At 48.1% G+C, this 21018-nt stretch overlaps 1 protein-coding gene across 1 annotated transcript in view; it reads left to right on the top strand.

Moving 5' to 3' along the window:
* Bean1 (brain expressed associated with NEDD4 1) overlaps positions 1–21018 on the top strand; it is a 41818-nt gene that overhangs the window by 16915 nt on the left and 3885 nt on the right. Inside the window, exons 2-3 of the mRNA XM_023709124.1 lie at positions 14644–14904; positions 20722–20872. Coding sequence (XP_023564892.1) covers positions 14644–14904; positions 20722–20872 — 412 coding nt within the window. The remainder of the gene's footprint in view (positions 1–14643; positions 14905–20721; positions 20873–21018) is intronic.

Below are 21018 nucleotides of genomic sequence, written 5' to 3'. Positions count from 1 at the left end.
TTGGGAAAATTCCTGACAAAACCCTCACATGCCAGGGAGATAGCTCAGCAGCATAAGCACCTGCCTGGCAAGTGCAAGGTCCTGAGTTCGATCCCTGGTACCACGGGAAAAAAAAAAAAAACAGAGAGCCTCACATGTGGGATGCATACAGGTACAGTGTACAACGCCTGAAGCAACACACGTTTGATAAAGCTGCTTCTCCAGCAAGTGCTCCCAGTGTGGGCTATGAGGCATAAGGACAAAGCAAGGCTCCAGGAAGACAGTTCCTGGGAAGGCGCCTCAACTACAGTGGCCCAAGAAAACAGCTCAGTGCTGGCCCAGCTCTGCTAGGGACTGAAACCTTTACCCTGCAGGACAGCATGTGGATGACTCGGCCCTCATGCTGCCCTCCCTGAATGCTGTCTCCTTCTGGGTGAGAGCGCGGGCAATCATTTGCACCATTCATAAATTTAACATTTTATGCATCAATTATTCATGGACTTCCTGGAAAGTCCATGTTATAGTAAATGGTCATTTTTGCCTAATTTTGAGTCTCATTATGAGGTGGGGTAGCTGAGCCCTCCAGCTGGTAGGTGAGCGCAGCCAGTCCACCAGCAGCCACTTCAACCCAATTACACCACCTCCTACTTATTGGGCATGCATGGCATGACTCTACTCGTGTTAGAAAAATCTGAGGCTTTTGTAAAAATGGCCCAGGGGCCAACTCTAGACGGTGATGGAAGAGAATAAAAAATAAAGAGGCAGAGAACAACCATGATTGCAGCGAGAAAGTTTGGTGTGGTTTGTAGTAAGGTGTCTAATTCCACCGTGGCTGGGCTGTGTAATGCCAGCCAGTGTGCTCTTTCCTCTGCAGAAGTAAGGGAGAGTGGTTTGTTCTTCAAGCCAGAGATAAACCTTACTGAATGATGACAAGCCGATAAAGCAATGCATTTGGATATGCACAGCAATGTGAGTTAATCTTAGTGTGTTTATTTGGATTACAGGATGTACCTTAATAGTGGAATAAGTCACTATTCCACTATTAAGGATAGTGGAATAGGATCACTAAGGGCTTGTGGAAGATCACTTCTAATTTTTCCAGTTTTATTTTAACACAATGGTTAAAACCTTTTACCTGGCAGTGAACACCCTCCTATTAAATTCGTCATGTGGATGGAAATAGAGCTGCTCTGCTGAAGAGAGACTGGGGAGCTCCCTGATGCGCCGCATCTCCCACTGTCAGCACCAGGGCATCTGTGCAGGACTTTGTGCTTTTCACAGTTTAAAGGGTTCATTTCAGCCTGATTCATATCTGTGGTTCCCGTGCATAGTCTGGAAGAAGCACTTGGTGAATATTGGCAGGTGAATTGTGTGGGTGGATGGATGCATGGATGGATGGATGGATGGATGGATGGATGGATGGATGGATGGATGGATGGATGGATGGATGACTATGTGGATGTTGAGTAGATACCAAGATAGATAAATCCCTGGGAAAGTGAATGATTTGTTAGTTGAGTAAATCCATGGAGGGTTGGTGAATAAGTTGATTACTTCACATTCTATTCTTCCTTCCCACCATAATCTGCCCCTCTCCTGATGCCATAAATGGACCCTGACATGACATTGGTTGACTTCTTGTGGAGACACATCCTTAGTTACTTTTCTTATTGCTGAGACAAAATATCTGACATCCAAAGTAAAAGGAGGAGGAAAGGTTTGTTTGGCTTATAGTTAAGGTTTCAGTCCATAGTCCATAGTTGATATAGCTCAGTAGCACAAGCACTTGCCTGGCAAGTGCAAGGTCCTGAGTTTGATTCCTTGTACAAAAAAAAAAAAAGGCTTACTCGCCTTTCTGTGCTACATAGTCAGCTGACTCTAATGCAGGGTGGCATGGTAGAGACACATTAAAGAGAAAAAATAATCCATGGCTGTTGTGGTTTGAGTCTAGTTGTTCCCCTAAAGCCTCGTGCAGTCATGGGGCAGACTTCTAGAGTCTGTGATTAATTCAAGATCCACTAGAATTATGGGTGTGAGTGCTGCTGGGATTATGGATGCAAGTGCTGCTGGGATTATGGCTGTGAGTACTACAACCAGCCTGGGGTGGATAGCCTGAATGCAACTTAAGGGAGACAGACTCACTCTCTGTAGCAGTTGTCACTGTTACTCCTCCTGTTTTCTCTTGCTATTTTGCTTCCTTCTGCCGCCATGAACTGCTGCCTTCTGCCCTGTGCCACTCTGCCTTGGAGCCAGCTGAGTATGAACTGAAGCCTCCAGTAACTGTGAGCCTAATAAACCTTTCCTTCCTTCATTTTGAGTGTCAGATATTTGTCCCAGCAATGAAAGAAGAGAAACTAAGGCAATGGCAAAGCCAGGCAGGCAGAAGGCAATGAGCAGCAAGCACCGTAGCAGCTTGTTTCTGTCCCTTTGTATTCTATCAAGCCTACCCACCCTAAGGGTTGTTCACACCTAGAACTATGCCAAACCAATCAGTGGACTAATGTAATACACACTTTTGATTCCAGCATCACACACCCTAGATCCAGCCATCTCTGAAAAAAGCCCCACCTCTAACCACAGGAGTCTTTGGGGTGACATCTAGACACAAATCATAACACAACAGCCTTGTAAGAAGAATTTTGAACACCAGTTAACCTTTTCCATACCCCTTCCAGGGACCCAAACATTGGTGACTGCTGAGGTAATATTCTCCAGCCTCAATCCAGCATGAAACATACCCCTTCCCCGAGCTCTCCTGAAACCCTTACTCTCAGTGCGTCCACCGTGTCCTTCCCTGCCTCCCCTGATATTGTCCTTCCGGCTCACCCCTGGACCCCGTCCTTTTGCATCCTGATCGCTGGCCACCTCTAGCTTGCCCCAGCTCTGTGACACCAATCCCTCTCCTGGTGACCAGAGGGTGGCTATCAGCAAGTGAGCCTAGAAGTCATCATAAAGGCAGGGAGGAGACTCAGAGCCCTCCCTGCCCTGTCCTCTACCTTGGCCCCTCTCCCAGTCCCTGCAGGCAGCCAGGCTGTACCAGTGGTGAGCAGAGGAAAGACAGCACCTGCATCACTGTTCTCTCCACTGACCACACGGCCCTACCCTGTCAGCTTCAGCAGAAGGGCGGGAGGTGTCCCACTGAAGCCAGACTTGCCAGGAAACTGGACCCGTGACAAATGTCTCGAGAATTTTTGTGACAGGAGCCATTAAGCCGGATCTGAGCCCGTGGCCGGCTCCCTCTCTGAGAGAGTGGACAAGATTTGCAGTCAAAAGCTGTTGACTCAGCACCCTGGTGCCTGTGTGCCTGCCCATCACTGTGGCTCAGGTGGCCCGAGGCCGCCCAGAGCATGTCCCTGTGCCTACACAGTGACTGTGAAGCTGCCTGCATGCTGCACTCAGCAGTGACTAGGACGCAGCAGCCGGCCTCAGTTTCCCTGGGCTTGACTTGGCCCCTTAACACAGACCTTCATCTCATTTTCTCCCTTCATAGGTCCCAACCCCTCCTCATACCCCTCACACCTAGAGAGTTTGTCCACCCTGGAGAGAGAACAGTTTAAGAATAAATGCCTCTTCAGAGAGATCCAGCAGGTCCAGAGAGTAAGACATGTGCCCTAGGTCTTCTGCCATCATCCCCTATTCCCCTCTGTTGTTCTCTTTCCCTGTTGTGTTATTTTGTGTTGCTGTAATAAAATACCTGAGGCTTATTACTTGATAAATACAAGAGGGTTGTTTTGGCTCACAGTTGGTGGTCTGAGCATATGGACTGGCTCTGGCTTCTAATGCCGGCCACATGGTGGGTAGCATCACATGACAGGAGCATGTGTGTGTGAGAGAGGAGTTCATGGTGAGAAGAGGGGCTGGGCTGGCCCTCTTCTAAGAGCTCATGCTGAGGTCTGCATTAATCCCACCCAGGAGAGGTGCCTCTGTGATGTCATCACCATCCACTAGCCCTCACAACTGAAAGATCCTGGATATTGGGGACCAAATTTCCAGGGCATGAACCTCTGTGGATAAACCTCATCCCAGCTATGGCACTGGATCTGGGCTGCTCTCATGAATTATCAAACAAGCCTGAGTTCAAATCCCAGGGCCACCACAAATGAGGTGAACAATCTTGAGCATGAACAATCTTCAGCTCACCAAGATACATGTAGGGGTGGCAGTGTGATCTGCAGACAGGTAATCCCAGGCCAGAGCTCCCACAGCCAGTCTGGGTCACTTAGGACCTCCTGAATCAATATGGTTCCCAGTCCCAGCCCTAGATCATATGTCCAGCAGTGCTGGAGCTGGCTGCACAGTGTGCTAGGGATCCAGGTCCCCACCAGCTCTTTGAGGGGTTTGGTACCTGATCCACAGGATAGGAATAATCCCAGCACTAGGTCTGCAGCCTGTTCAAAGGACAACAAGTTGTAGCAGCCGGGAAATCTGCAGTATCACTTTGTGTGTTCGCCCGAGCCTTGCTCTGTGTCCTGCCCCTAGCTGTCTGCTCATGTGACTCCTCCCAGCAGCCTCCGCACTCCAAGCTGCCTCCACTGGCCCTGCGCACTGTCTTCTGAAGCCAGAGGGATGTCTTAAAGCACTTGGACAGTGCCATGCTTTACCCTGATCTCCTTTTCACCCTGAAGATAAAAGGCAATCTCTTGATTTGGCTTCAGGACCTCTCCTAATCTCGCCCCACCAGCCTCTTCAACCTCACCAGTCTCCAGCAGTCTCCACCTCTCCTGTGATTCCTCCAGTGCATTAATCCATCAACATTGGTCCTAAGGTTCTTTTCTAGTGGAATTTGACAGACTGGCAAGTCATGGATTCTAGACCGGGGCTCCTTCATCAAGACCTGCCCTATTCTCACACATGGAAGAACCTACTTAGTTTAACCACCCACCAGAGCTCTTAAAGGACTGAGACCCGCACTGTGGGACTGAAGGGGTGGGTGAGTGATGGAAGGGAGGATAGGCCAATGGATGAGTGAGGATGGCATGTGCCATTCCCTGGGTGCATTCAGCACATCAAGTAGCCAATCGCTGACTTCCCTTTGTGTCAATCCCATAGGTCCTGAGCTTCCTTTCTGTGCCTGCTCCACCCAAGAGTATGACAGACAGGGAGGACCCAAGCCCACTCTCCAGGGCTTCTCAGCCTCTATGGTACCAGAGCTGCAGAGTGCAGGTTCAGAATTAGAAAGAGCAGTGTCTTAGTCACTTTCTCATCATTGGGACCTGGGAGCTGACACCCTCACCTTAAAGGAAGAGAGGTTCATTTGGGCCCAGCATTTGTACAGCTTTCAGTCCGTTGTCAGCTGGCTCTAAGGCAGGGCAGCATGGAAGAGAGGTAAGGCAGAGGAGAAGTGGCTCGTGGCATGCCAGCAGGAAACAGCTCAAGGGAAGGACAGAGGCAGAACCTTCCAAGCTGCACCCCCACCAGCCCACCTCTTCTAACCAGGCTTCACCTCCTAACATCATATTTAGCTATAAACTCATCGCTGAATAATCCATTGATGAGCATCATGCAGCCATGACCGAGTCATCCAAAAGCCTCACCTACGATGACATGAGGATGGGGGGCAGGGCATCAAGGTATAAGCCATAATAAGCAGTCTGATCTAGGGCCTGGCTTTGACCAGCTCTATGCTTCATGTTTTGTGTCTGTAGAATGGCAGGAAAGACAACACCTGACCTTAAAGGTAGCTGTGAAGAGGCAGTCTGCTAATCGTGCATGGAAAGGTGTAGAAGCGGATGGCTGCAGAGCAAATGCTTGCTCTGAGAGGGCCACTGTGTGGCTGTCATCATTTCTCTCCAGCCAAATCACCCAGGATCTCTCCCCTGCAACCCAGAGCATCCCTAGATATTTAGTGCAGATCTGGAGACAGAATGTCCATAGAACAGCGGTCCACTCCCCATTCCTGGGTGGTTTCCTCTTCCCCCTGTACCTGCCTGAGATGTGTGGGCTCCTGTCTCTGACTTGTCAATTAGTGTTCAGCTAATTCATCTGAAATCATACCCAGGCCCTGATCTGCCCTAACTACATACAGAGTGCTCCTGCAGAAGCAAAGAATCATTTTAGGGAGAGGAGCATATTACTTTCAGAAGCTTCAGAAAACATGAGTTCCCCAAGGCACAGTGCCTGAGGTCCCCAGAAAACCATTCTGTACAGGGACAGAATAAACTATGAGTAGCGGACTTGGACTTTTGCTGACCCAGGGCCCTCTCTGTGGTGCTGTGTGGCTCTGGAGAAAGTTTTGTTATCTGAGGCTGTTTTTTCATCTGTTACTAGGGATTGCATCACAGACCATCATAAGGATTAAATGAGATAGTTTAGTGTGTGAAAAGTACCAAGCATTGTGGAGTACACAGCAGATACTGGGGAGAGAGTACCTACTCCTGCTGGAATGTGGGGTGGAGAAAGAGATATAGTTTGCACTTAATCCAGGGCACCTTTGTAGAAGGGCCAGTTCAGAGCTAAAGCTTGCTTCATCCCCTGTCCTTACCCCAGCTGGCATGGGGGACAGGGAGGTAGGGGGGTGGGAAGGGTGCTGTCATGTTATTTCTGTGTGGTCATATTTATCTTCTTGATAAAATAGTTCTCATGTTTGGAAATGGGAAGGCTTTCCCTCATAATTTAAAGCAGCGCCTACCTCTGCTGGTCACAGTGACTGGGAGATTAATTTCCCAGCCAGCCACACAGGTGGACAACGGCGCCAACTGGCTTCATCTGCAGGCATGGGGGATGCCATCTCCTGCCCAGCTGGTAATGAGCTCAGAGTCGCCAGACAGGGCAAGGCTGTCACTGCTGCTGTGCAGGTGGAGGGAGCGCCTTCAAGGTGACCCATGGATTGGACACATTAGTAGCAGATTCTGCAGGCTGTGCAGGGCAAGCAAATTCTCTCTCTCTCTCTCTCTCTCTCTCTCTCTCTCTCTCTCTCTCTCTCTCTCCTTCCTCCCTCTCATTACTGACAGTCCTGCTATGACCAGCTCTGTAGACCAGGAGATTTGCCTTGGATCATGTTGTGACCAGTGTTTCCCATGCCTTTGTAGCATCTGGGGTCATAATAAGACAGTTTGGACCCCACCAGGATCAAGGTTCTGCGCTCCAACCCACTGTTCCACACATACTCCTCCCCTGGTGTCCTTGCCTTTGAAGATGAGAGGCCATGAGGCAGAGGGGGAGGGCATGGGCATGGCTCAGGAGTAGTACTGTGGCCTGTGGCACACGGGATAAGCACTGACCAAAACCTCCATTTTTATGACCAGCTCTAGGCAGTTAAAGTCACTGCATGGAACAGTGTGTTGGAATAGATGCTGAAGCTGCCTTTTAGGCTAAATAGAAAAGAGAGCCATGTTCAATTAGTAATGTCTGCCCTTGTCACAGATGGGAAATGGTAGCAGGCGTGCTACAGATTCACCAGCTAAGGACTAGATTGCTCTAAAGTTGAAGTCGGACAAGACAGTTTAAGCTGATCCCTTTTGCCTGGGAGGAGACAGAGGTAGCTTCACCTTTCATTTGTCTTAGGAAAACTGGAAAACATTAGCTTACAGTAGCTGACAGGCAATGAAATAAAAATGAGAAGCTGGCATTTCATACTGAATGCAAACTGTCACAATCAGTCAAAAAGTAGAAAAGAAATTGAGTTCTTGCCTAATGGGAAAACAAAGTCAGCTAAGTCCACCACAGCTTCCTCAGTCATCCAGCAAATATTTAATGAGCGCTTCTGTGCCTGGAAGTCAGCTATGTTCTGCAGATTCACTGAACTAGTCTATATAGATGAAATTTCTTTAACAGTTCAGGAAAATGAGCAGGGAGCCCAAAGACTAACACAATAGAGAAATAAACAACATGTTTCGAGATTATAGCAAGTGCTATTTTAGGAAAACACATAGAGTGTAATGCTACATAGTAGGGTAGGGGTCTATCAGGGCAATCTCTCTGTATTAATCAACTTCATGTTACTGTAATGTATTATCTAATTAACTTTAGGCAGAGAAGAGGTTTGTTCAGTTCATAGTTTTGAAGCTTTCAAGTCCAAATGGCATGGGGCTGGGTTGGTGAGGGCCACCCCTTGATTTTGTCACCATTTGCTGTGAATAGCAAAGGCTGGGAATGTGTTGGAGCAAAAGGCTCACATCTCAAGTTAGAGCAGGAAAAGAGAAACTCATCAGAATCCCACAGTCCCTTTGGAGTACACGCCCCTATGACCTAAGCACCTCCCGCAAGGCCCTGCCTCCCGAAGGTTCCATTGCTTCCCAGTAACAACATCACACTGGGCACCAAGATTTTTACACAAGGACCTCAAGGATCCAAACTGTAACAATCTCTGAGGAGGTGACTTTTACTTTTTTTGTATTTAGTACAGGGTCTCACTATGTCGATCCAACTCATAGTGATTCTCCTGTTTTCAACCATCTAAGCGCTGGGACTACAGGCATGCACTACCACGCGCAGTCTCAGTTGCCGTCTCAGCGCACCCCAGGGCAGGGCCAGTATAGCACACCAGGAATCAAACCCCCAGCCACTGCAGTCTGCCTAGGCAGGCACTTTAGTCTGCTTAGCTATTTGGCCAGTCCTTTAGGGGGTGACTTTTAAGAAAAGATCCAAACAAGAATGAAAGGTAGCCATGTGCCATGTACTTCTAGAAGGCTATACCAATATTGTCATAAATATTCATGAACAAACTTTTGTGCAGATGTAATATATATGATATAGATGTAATATGTATGATATCTATAGATGTAATATATATGCCATTGCTTAATCATATATCATGCTGACCACTAGACTGCTCAGAAGGCAGCTGCACCATTTTGCACTCCCACCAACAGTTTATAAAGGGTCCAATCACCACATCCTCCTCAACACCTAGTATTATCTATCTTTTTTATTCTACCCATCCTAGTGAGAAGTGCTGTCTCGTTGTAACTTTGGTTTGCTTCTGTCTGATGGCTAAGAGTGTTGAGCATCTTTTTCTATATTAATTTCTATGCTACGTCTTTGGTGAAATGTTTGATTTTGTCTTTTGACTATTTATTTTTATGTATTTGGTACAGGGTCTCACTACGCAGCTCGGACTCATAGTGATCCTCCTGTCTTCAGCCTCCCTAGTGCTGGGATTATAGGCATGCGCCACCACACCCAGACTCAGTGGCCTGTTCAGTGTTCCTGAGGGTGGGGCTGGCGCCACATGTGGTGCCAGGGATCAAACTCCAGCCCCTGCGCTTGCCTAAGCAGGTGGTTAGTCCGCTGAACTATCCCATTAGCCCTTTTGCTTATTTTTACTGGAGTTACCTTTTTATTACTAGAATTATAATAGGTATAGATTCCAGTACTTTATGAGACATGTGATTCAAAGATGTTTTCTCTTTCTGTATGTTGTCTTTTGCTGTCCTCTGATGCGTGAATTTTTACGTTTATCTATTTTTCTTTTGCTTTTCATGCTTTTTCATCATCTCTACAAATTGGCTGTCAAATGCAAAGCCAAGAGGCGCTCTCATGCTGTACTCAATTTACTGGTATTTTGATGGGAATTTTACATCTGCTGTTCTGTAATTTTCTTTTATCTGTGTTGTTTTGGTATCAGGGTAACACTGGCTTTACCAGTAAGTTGATAAATATTCTCATCTCTATATTTTAGAAAAGTTTATGAAAAATTTCATTTCTTTTTTTAGTTTTTTTTAATTTGGGTAAAAATACATAAACATAATTTTATTCTTTTAAGCCATTTTAAGTGTCCAGTTTGGTGGCATTAAGTACATCCATGTTGTTTTAAACCATTCACACCATCTGTCTCTGGAACTTTCTTCATCTTCTGAAACTGAAATTCTATCCCTCTTACAGATATTTTTTTTCTTCTTTAAATGATAGGTAGACTTGACCTAACATACAGTGAAGCCATGTGACACTGGACTTTTCTTTGGGAAATTTTTGAATTATTATTAATTCAGTCTCTGTATTGGTTATAGATTTATTCACAACTTCTGTTTTGTCTTGAGTTCATTTGCTAGGTTTTGTATATATCCATATATTTCTACATTTCACTGCAGTTGCCCAATTTATGGGCATTTCATTCTTCGTAGTAGGCCTTGGCAATTCGTATTTCTATAAGGTCTATGTTAGTGCCCCCACTTTCATTTCCAGTCTTGGTACTTTGAGTATTCTCTCTGTTAGTACTGTGAGTATTCTCTCTACTTGGTACTGTGAGTATTCTCTCTACTAACTTCATATCTTGGTCATTCAAGAAAGATGTGATTTTGTTTCCATTTTAGCATTTTGAAAGAACTGACCTTTTAAAAAAAAATACAAAATAGTAATTTAAAAACCAGCATTAGAAATAATGCCATGATTTGAAACTGTCTCATTGCTATCTGTTTATCAATAAAATTTTGAAAAAAAAAAAAAAGAAAAAGAAAGAAATAATGCCAAATTTCACTAAGCACTCTTTAGGCAGAGGCAGCAGCTGGGGTTCAATCCCCTGTGTGCCATGCCGGCCCCGCATGATAGTGAGACAGTGATTGAGAATGGGTGTGGTGGCACACACCTGTAATCCCAGCACTTGGGAGGCTGAAAACAGGAGAATCACTATGAGTCCAATCTACATAGTGAGAACCTGTACATCCTGTACATCCTGTAGACCCTGTAGATCCTGTACCAAATACATTTTTTAAAAATTTCACTAAACAAAGTAACAGGAATTCAACAATGACTGCTGTAGTTTGTGAAGTTTTCTTCTAATTAGTTGTTTAGGTTACCAGATATAGTCATGCAAAATTGTTTTTCTTTATAAGAAATTAAAAAGAAAAATAGTAATAAAAAGAAAAGAAATTTTAAAAAAAGAAAAGAAATTTAAGCATTAACTTCTCCTTTCAAAAGACCAGCAGAAATTGGCAGTACAACTACCCAAATTATCTTGCATATATATACATAAATAACTTTTTCCCTTCTTTCTTGTGTCCTTATGCTCATCCCAGTTTTTTCGTCCCACTGAACAAATTCTTTCCCTTCCACAGGATGTTATACTTTTCAAAAAATACTTACTCTTTCAGGTTTTCACACTAATGAGAATATAATGTTTGCACACATGAGTCCGATTTATTTCACTTACCAATGCAGTTTCTAGTTGGATCCATTTGTTCACAAAAGCCTCAAATTTATCTTTTTTAAAGCTGAGTAATACTCCATTGTGTAAAAATACCACATCTTTTTTATCCATTCCTCAGTTGATGAGCATTTGGGATGTTTCCAAGATTTAGCTGTGACAAATAGTTCTGCTATAAACATAAGTGCACATATATCGCTGTGGTATGATGATTTCAGTTCTTTGGGGAAAATACCAAGGAGACTAGCTGGACTGAGTGGGACCTTCAATCCTAGTTTTTCAGGAAACTCCACAGTGATTTCCATAGTGGTTGTACCAGTCGGCACTCCCACCAACAGTAAGAAGGGTTCTTTTATCCCCCAGAGCCTCTCCAGCATTTGTTATTGATTGACTTCTTGATGATAGCCATTCTTTCTGGCATAAGTTAGAGCTGACCTTTTAATTCACTGATTTTTCTCTACATTTTTCTTTTCTATTTATCAATTCCACTTCAATCTTTATTTCTTTGTTCCCTGTTCTTGCTTAGATTTTGAGTTGCTCTTCTTTTCCAGTATCTGAAGGTAAAAGATGATTTGTTGATCAGAGATCTTTTATTCTTTTTTAAATGTAGACATTTACAGCTACAAATATCACTCTGAACCTTGCTTTTGCGGCATCTCACAAGCTTTGGTGTGATGTGTATTCCTTTTAATTCATATCAAAGTATTTTTTAAATTTCCCTTATGATTTTCTGTTTGACTCACTGGTTATTAATTACTGCAATGTTTTATTTCTATGTATTTGTAAAATTTTCACAAGTTTCTATTAATAATTGCTAGTTTCACTTCATTGTGATCAAAAACATACTTAATATATGCCAATCATTTAAAATCTGTTGGGATTCATTGCATGGCCTAGCATATGGCCTGATCTGAAAAACATTCCATGTGTGCTTAGGAAAAACATATATTTCACTGTTGGTGTCAAAGCATTCTGTGGCTGTCTATTAAGTCTAATTCATGCATAATGTCATTTAAGTTTTCTATTTCCTTCTGTGTCTTCCGTCTGGTTTTTATATACCTAATTGAAAGTGGATTAGCTGGGCTTGGTGGCACTCACCTGTAATCACAGCACTCAGGAGGCTGAGGCAGGATAATCATTTTGAGATTGAGACCAGGCTGGGCTACAAAGTGAGCTCAAGGCCAGCCTGAACAGCATAGGGAGACCCTGTCTCCAAAAGACAGAAAAAAAGGGGTCAAGAGAGAGCTTGGCGGTCTCAAGCACAAGGACCCCAGTTTGATCCCTGGTACCACATACTGTGCCAGCCTCAAAACTGGGCATGGTGATGCACACCTGTAATCCCAGCACTGAAGAGGCTGAGACAGGAGGATCACTAGGAGTCTGAACTGCAAAGCAAGACCCTGTATCAAAAAAATAAAGATAAAGTAAACTGTAGTGTTAAAGTCTCCAGCTGTTACTATTGTGTTATCTATATTTCATCTCAATTGGTTAGCCTTCGTTAACATATTTTGGAACTCTGTTCTTAAGTGCATATATGTGTATAATTATGAGGCTTTCTAATGAATTAACCCTTTATCATTATAAAATGACCCTCTTATCCTTATGACACTTTCTGTCTTAAAATGTATTTTTTTTCTCCTACTATTTTTATGGCCACTCCAGCTTTCTTCTAATCATATCTACACAGTAGATATCTTCCCATCCTTTCACTTCAGCTTTGGTTCCCAAGTGAGACTACTGTAGGCGGGACATGGTTGGATCGTGGTTTTCCCTAGGCTGCCAATCTCGGCCTTTAATTGGCTTGCTTAATAGGCTCTCATTTGACAGAAATATTGACAAAGTCAGATTTGTGTCTGCTCTTTTATCTTAAACCCTGTATCTGTCTCATGTGTTTTTTATGTTCTTCCAGTTCCCCTTTTCACTTTAGGTGAACATTTTCTAGGGTAATACAGAAAGCCCCCGACTTCGGAACAAGTTCCATTCTGGGAGCACATTAGTCAGTTGGATTCATTCATGAGTCTGACGAAGTGAGTCTTCCACGCATTTGACACAAATATACAACATAAAGCATAAAGAAACCTGAACACACCCATAGAAGGGCAGTGAGTCCCTGCTGTGCCGTGCTCCTGTGCACAGCTGCCAAGCACAGCAGCGAGCAGCAGCGCAGCCGGCTCATGGCTGACGTGAGCTACTTCCGTGACGTGCTCACGTCGATGAATGTTCAGAGTGCGGGGCCCCTTTGCATCTATGAGCTCTCATGTCTGTGAGTCAGGGACTTGCTGCACTTTCATTTCTTTAATGATTTCTTTTTGAATTTTTTTTTTTTTATTATGTATTTGGTACAGGATCTCACTACGCAGCTCGCACTCTAAAGATTCTCCTATCTCAGCTTCCCTAGCGCTGGGATTACAGGCATGCACCACCACACCCAGCCTTGATGGCTGGCTTAATGCCAGGCCAGCACAGCGTGTGGTGCCAGGGATTGAATCCGGGTCCTTCTACTTGCCTGGAGAGGTGCTTAGACCACTGAGCTATCTCCACAGCCCCCCTTTAATGATTTTTAGCCCCATACTTGTTTGAGTTATGTTCTTAATGGTTGCTCTTTACCGGATGTATCTTTTCAGATCACTTCTTAGTTATACAAACCTGATCCAAATGGGAAGTAAGCTAGCCCAGTCATTCTTCCGCAACTCTATTCCTTCTTTCCTCTTTTTGTGCTATTATTGTTATGCAGTAGAACACTTCCTTACACAACATGTGATGATGGTCTAGTGGAGAGAGACCAAGGCCCCAAGGGGGCCTGCCTCAGTCTTGTACTGGCTGTATGACTGCAGGTGAGTGAGCTGATATCCTTGAGCCTAAGTGTCTCTACTTGTAAGATGAGAAGAGGATGAAAGTACCTCCAAAGGTGAAATGAATCTTAGAACCAAGTCTACACATAGTAGGGGCTCTGGAAATGGGCCTGGTTTTGGCTCTCGTTTTTGATTCCAGAAGTCCACTTAACCTGGCGTCCTCAGATCAGAGAGCCAGGAAGTGTGTATATCTAGCCAAAAGTGTGTGTGTGCCTCCCCTGGGGAGCATCTTCGGTGAACACCGGCAAGCAAGGGTTTGGGCTTCAGGCAAGGCCAATATACGGGCCTTTAGCCTCCTTATCCTTGCCCCTCTGTGCATCTCCTGCCCCTTCTCAACACCATAGTGAAGTCCTGTCAACCTTAGATCCTACTAGACTGCTCACCTAGTGCTGCAGGCCTTGAATTTAGCCTCAGCACGGCCACTGATTTGCTCTGTGGCCCTGGCCAACTCTGTTGCCCTCTCCAAGTCTCCTTTTCCCTGTCTATGAGTTAGTTGACCTCCTGGACAGAGGCTTCAGAGCAGAAGAGAGGTGGTATTCCTGCGGGCAACAAGGTGAAGCAGGGGTCCGCTCTTTCCTCACTAGAGGAGTGGCCAGGAGAGAATCTGTAGATCTGGCCCCAGACTATCCTCCATTTATTTTAGGACAAGTGACTCAGAGGGCAGCAGCAGTGAGAAGAAAGGTTTGTGGTGGGCCTGGGCCTCAGCTCAGAGCCCTCTCTGTCTGTCCACAGTAGCACGATACAACCGCACCAGCTACTTCTATCCCACATTCTCAGAGAGCTCGGAGCACAGTCACCTGCTCGTGTCTCCTGTGCTGGTGGCGAGTGCTGTCATAGGCGTGGTCATCATCCTCTCCTGCATCACCATCATCGTGGGCAGCATCCGCAGGGACAGGCAGGCCCGGCTTCAGCGCTACCGCCACCGCCACCATCGGCACCATCATCACCACCACCGTCGGCGACGCCGACACCAAGACTTCGAGCACAGCCACGGTGAGCTGCTGCCCATCTGGGGAGCTGGGATGGGTATCTCTTGTGGCTTTACCTGGGAGGCGATGGGGAGGGGCCTGCTTTGCCTTCAGGAGGACTGGGTGGTCAGCGAAGGTGCCATATGGTCTCAGTCATCAGAAAGAGTTCCCAGGTGCCCAGCATGGTATGCTCAGTAGTATGAAAGACCCCATGTGGCCAACCAAGAGAAGACTCCAGCTGAGGCTGAAGCCCAGGGCAAGAGTGTTTCAGATTTCCCAGCTGGTACCAAAATGGGAGATCAATGGAGAGAGGGTTGGATAGTAGGTGAATAAGTGAATAAATGAAGATGGGGACTGAACTGGTAGGGGAAAGGATGGGTGAGGGATTAAGGGGATGGATGTGGAGGGGATAGAGGGGATGGATGGATGGATGGATGGATGGATGGATGGATGGATGGATGGGCAGATGGAAGAATGACTAGAAGGGTGGATGAATAAGATAAAAGGGATGGGCAGGTAGCAAATGAAAGGTGTATAGACAGGAAAGCAGAGGGTAGGTAGAGTGATTGGCATTAGGTGGCATTTGAATAGTGGATGGAAGATTGGATGGATCAATGAGCAGTAGGTAAGTCTATCCCCAAGGGCCTGCAAAGTGCAAGTATGGAGAAATGATATGCAGGTCTCTCAATTAGGAGCACCACCCCTAAACAGAGTCAGTGGCTAATTCTTCAGGCAGTAATCCTGGAACTGTCCATCTGGCCAGCATGCTGCCATCTGACTCTCAATCCTGTCAGGGATCAGTTATCTAAAAACAGCAGGGAAGAACTCAGTTGCATTCAATTCTCAGACAATTTTTACTGGCAAGAAAAGACAGACCCTTGCCAACAGGAGCCTGTGCCAAGCCTGCCAGGCTGTACCTCAGGGCCAAGGCCACGCTGCAGGTAAGCGAAGACATGCAGGTCAAGAAGTGCAAAATCCCAGCAGTGCCCTGCACACTGCAGATGAAGTGACTGGAGCCCCCTGGGAGGCCAAAGCATGCATGGCAAGACCTGCAGGCTCTCTCCCACTCCGAGTCTGGAGAAAAGAAAAGGCACTGTTTGCAGATGGATTGAATTAGATCTAACCAGCCCAGGACACTTAGAGACCTCTCTTCCCTCCCAGAATTCCCAGGTTAACCAGCAGGAATTAGAAGTTTCCTCTTCCCTCAGAGTTAACTGGTTAGGGACGTTCCACCTATCAGCAGTAAAGCCAGCAAGCAGGGAGTGGAGACGTGGGGTAAAGGCCATGAGTAAGAAGCACTTGCAAGCACCCAGCACTTTCTGTGCAGGATCTCTGGGCAGAATACTCATCATGGTCCAGGAGCAGCCATTTTTTATCAATTTACACCCCAATTTACAGATCAGGAGTAGAGGTTGGAGGAGTTCAGGAGTTCAGGGATCACCCAGCCAGCCAGCTGCAGATCTGAGACGTAAGCCCCTGTATCCCAGCCTGGCTGCACCATGGGAGCTGCTTGGGAGGACCGGATATCACCACCCTGGGAAGGAAAGGCTGGGAGGGAGCGGGTCGGTGAGGGCTGCCTACCGACAAGCTCGGGCAGGATCCACAGATACACCCCTGGCCGGCGCCTTCACACCTGGCTGCTCCTCCTCTGGAAAAGCTTGAGCAGAGCAAGGGGGCAGACCTGAAGACACAGAGAGACAAGTGGCCTCAGTGGAAGAAAGACAGCTAGCTAATGGTCTGCTGCTGTTGGGGACTAAAGAGAAAGCCAGAATTTATAAATGGAATGGAAGTGCCCAGCTCAGCCATCCAGTCACACCCATCTCCCCAGAAGCCAAGGACCACCACACACAGACACACACATACACACACACACACACACACACACACACACACACTCCAGCTAGGAGCAGTGCCCGGAGCAGACGCAGCCAGGCCCATTCAAGGGTCACCAGGAAGACCAGGGCCCCTGCCCGGGAGGAGCCATCACCACCCTCAGCCACCCACCCAGGACCTGCTGTCCACCTCCCCCTGGGCCTGCCCCGCACTCTCAGCTCCTGTCCAAGTGCCTGTCCATCCCCTTTTACCGCAGTCCCTTTGTACCTGCTCTGCCCTCTGCCAGGTGGCTGTCCCCTTCCTTCCTCAGCTATGAAAGCCATCCAGGTCCAGGCCGAATGCCACCTCCTGTAGGGGGCTTCTGTGACCCCTGCTGACCCCTAGCAGGAACAGTTGAGTCAGAATTCACCTCCCCTGCATGTCCTTGGCTGTGTCCACACACTTCCCTCAGAGCCTCTGTCATTGGTGACTCCGTGACCAGTTCCACACAGGGCCCAGGGCCCAACCCAGAGAAGAGTCCTCCAGGGACAGGAGAAGGTGCCACCTCATTCCACCCTCATAGCAAGTCGCGACAGGCACCCAGTCTAGGGGCCACCATTGCTCCAAAGGTCAGCCTTGGCCTTGCAAAGGAAAAAACAGGCAGGCCAGCTTCTCTGTGGACTACAGCAGCCTCCGGACCAAGGCCACATGAACAAGGTCCTGATCCTGAGCACAGGCAGGGTGACTGGAGGTCACAGCCATGCCAAATGGAGCTCAGGCCTTTGTTCACAGTGTTGGTTCACAGTGCAGTGCAGCCAGTGGCAGAGACCCCCTCTGTGGGGCTCCTCCTCCCTGGCCCACCCCCGTTCTCTGCTCCTCGAGCACTGGCACCACTCGGCCCTGGCAGGGAAGTGGAGGCAGCACCAGCCCACACTTTACTCGCTTCCGGAGCAGCACACCCAAGGACTGCCGGAGCTGGAAGCTGCAAGAATGGGAGCAGGGGGCAACTGTAGGCACCAGGCAACAGCAGAGGGTCAATGCAGGACCTCCTTCTGCCTGACGGGCTCCTGGCTCATGTCTCTCCTGCTCCTTCTCAGACACTTTTAGAGATTCCTCTCTTCTGCCCCTTACATGTCAGAGCCCAGCCCCAGTACTACTCACTGACTTCCTGCTCCATCCTACCCACCCTACAGGGTCAGCACCAGCCATCAGCCTCTCTGCCCTCCCACAGCTCCCAAGCTCTGTGCCAGGGTCCCTAGAACACTGAGAGCACAGGCACCTCAGACTCAGGGTGTCCCATGCACGTCCTCTCCCACTTTTTACATCCAGTTTGGGCACAACTGCCTAACCTCTCTGTATGAACTGGTCCATCCATAAAACCGGGTGATCAGCCTCCACCTCAAAAAGTTATTGTGAGCTGGGCATGGTGGCCCATGCCTGTGACTCCAGCACTCTAGGAGACTGAGGAAGACTGCAAGGTTGAGCCCAGCCTGGGCAACTCAGCGGGACCCTGTCTCAAAATATAAAAATAATAGGTTGGGGATGTAGCTCAGTGCAGGGTCCTGGGTTGTGTTCCCAGGTCTGGGGGAGTGGGGGAATTATTGTGAAGATTAAGTTAGTGAGTAATGAGTCAATGCTCTATAGCTGTGAATCATTTTCTCTCCTGAAAAAAACCTGCCTGTGGGTCACTGCCTTTCCTCCTGCCAGCAGCCAGCCTGGCACTCCAGGGTCTGACCACCAGGCAGACTGCCCCAGGGCTAGGCTCCACCGCACTAGTCCTCTGCTGCACAGCCCTGCCTGGCTCCTGTTGTCCTCAGCACAATGTCAGTCTTCTGTTCTGCCCAAGGGGCTTTTCTGCAGCGTGACCTGACAGAGGAGCCAGCAGATAAGGAGGGAGGGGAAGGAGCCACTCTGTTTTTAAGATGCAAAGATCAAGAACATCAAGAGAGGCCTTAAAAAAAAAAAAAAAATGGCTGGCCAAATACCTCAGTGGATTAAAGCACCTGCAAGCAGGCACAGGGATCAGGGGTTCGATTCCCAGGCCTGTCATGCCGGCCCCACCCCCCAGGACATGCTGAGAGGGCAATTGAGACTGGGCATGGTGGTGCGCACCTGTAATCCCAGCTCTTGGGAGGCTGTAAACAGGCGGATCACTATGAGTCTGATCTAGTAGTGAGACCCTGAACACCCTGTAGACCCTTCCCTAAAATACAAAAAACACGAGAGACAGAGACAGAGACAGACAGAGAGACAGCTCCTGTCTGCTTCAGCTCCACTTTAAGTCAGAAAGAGTGCAGGATGGGAAAGAAATCTGGAGAAGGGGCTGGTTTTCCCCTGCCAGGAGCTCTGCCCAGAAAGGGGTCTGGGGCTGAACTTGTCCTCTGCAGATTGAGGTCTCAGCTGGGCAAGCCCCTCAGGGCAGCCTAGGTTTCTGAGAGATGCCCAGCTTCTGGAAGACCCCAAAGAAAGCAGCCTGAGAGGGTAAGCAGCAGTTTGGTTTGGCCCCACCAGATCAAGAAGCAGCCCTGGCTTCCCAGGAGTCCCTGGCTGGCAGCTGCAGCCCCCCACCCCGCAGATGAGCCTTCCCCCAGGACAGTGCCCTTCTCAGCAGCCAGTGCAGGCTCCAAAGCCCAGCCGCCCCACCTCAGCTTCCTGCTCTCATCTTTCCAGAGGCTCCCTCCCCACATCCCTCTAAATCATCCATGCTGAAGAGAAACAAATCTTCCCAGCTTCATTTTTACAGCATGAGTTACTGGGTTCATTTTTCCTAGTAGAAAAGTAATACATCTTCATTGTAGAAAACATTAAATATATAGGCAATATCCAGAAGAAAATAAGGGTCAAGATCTCACCATCTGGACAGAGCCTCCCCCATGGACGTGCTGGGAATATTTGCTCTAGGTGCTTTCTCTGCATCCACACAGAACCTGGAGCTGGACCTGCATGTGGTTCCATAGCCTGATTCTTCCACTCCTGTCAGATCCACAGTGGAAGGGAGATGAAGGGAGAGGAGAGGTTTCAGGTTATGCAGGGCTGCAATTTCATCTCCACACTCGAACCCAGAGCCTCAGCCTCCTGGTAGGTAGAATGGGCTGTATGCTGAGCTGCAGCCCTGGAGGAGAGGCATCTTCCAGGAGCCCTTTCACGTGGGGACGGTGCAAATCTAAGCCATGGCATCTTTAGCTGCCATGATCAGCCTTAACCAAAACCGGAGGGTAAGAGTGCTTAGAAAGCAAGGTGCCAAGACAGCCAGCTGCCTGCTAGCCCTGCCTGCTAGCCCTACCAGCCAATGTGTGGCCTCAAGCAAGTTACTGGGCTCCTCTGAACCTCAGCTGAAGAATGAGAAGATTGTGCTCTAGCAGCATTCCTTGGGCAGAGGCATCAGGTAAGAAATTGGAGGTTCTGTGGTCCAATTCTGGATAAGCACAATTAAAGGTGCTGCTTAGCTGCAGGACCTGTCAGAGCCTTTAATATGTTAATGTGTCTTTAAATAAACAAAAACAGAATAGAATGCAGGAAACGGAGTCTACCCACATCTCACAGAACACCCTCCCCACCTACTTAAGAGGAACGGGGTGTGACTGGGCTCGGAAGTGCAGGAAGGCCTGCACCCAGAAATCTCTGCAGCCCTCCTTCCTGACCTGGCTGGGATCAAGGCTCTCCTTTCTCATCTTCCTGCTTGGCACACTGTGGGGCCCCCCTTTCAGGCCACCCCTCTTCCTCTGGCCCTTCTGGCAGCCGTTCCCTCCCACCCCACGGGCTGCTCTACCTCTCTCTTCTCCCACATCCCACCTACTGACTCTGTAAAAGCCCATGACACACTGGCCAGGATGAGGCTGTTCCCAGGACAGGGTCCCCCTGCTTCTGCTCTGTGACCTGTGCTCAACACAGTGACAGCACTCACACCCAGGGCCACCGCTGGAACACTGGTGGCTCTGTATGGTCATGTGAAGGTCAGAGGTTTGGTGGCCTCAGGCAGACCTGGCCCTGGCCCTGGCCCGAGGTCCCGGCTGTTGGTCTGTCCCTGCAGTTGCTGACGGGCTCGCGGACAGCCATCCCAGCCACAGAATGCACTCAGCCTGCAGCCCCACAGAGGACTGGCCCCCACCCTTGGACATCAGCTCTGATGGGGACGTGGACGCCACGGTGCTCAGGGAGCTGTACCCCGATTCTCCACCAGGGTAAGGAGGACACATCTTGGGGGGGCCTGATAGATAGGGCTCTGGACTTGAAGACATCCCCTTTCCAGGGTCGGGGCAGCAGCCTCTCTACCACCACCAAATGCAGAAACATTGTGGGTGTGGCCATCTCCTCACCCCTGGGACTG

This window comes from Octodon degus, unplaced genomic scaffold, assembly GCF_000260255.1.
Source record: "Octodon degus isolate 3935 unplaced genomic scaffold, OctDeg1.0 scaffold00011, whole genome shotgun sequence".
Classification (NCBI taxonomy): Eukaryota; Metazoa; Chordata; class Mammalia; order Rodentia; family Octodontidae; genus Octodon; species Octodon degus.
This window is presented reverse-complemented; position numbering and strand designations above follow the sequence as displayed.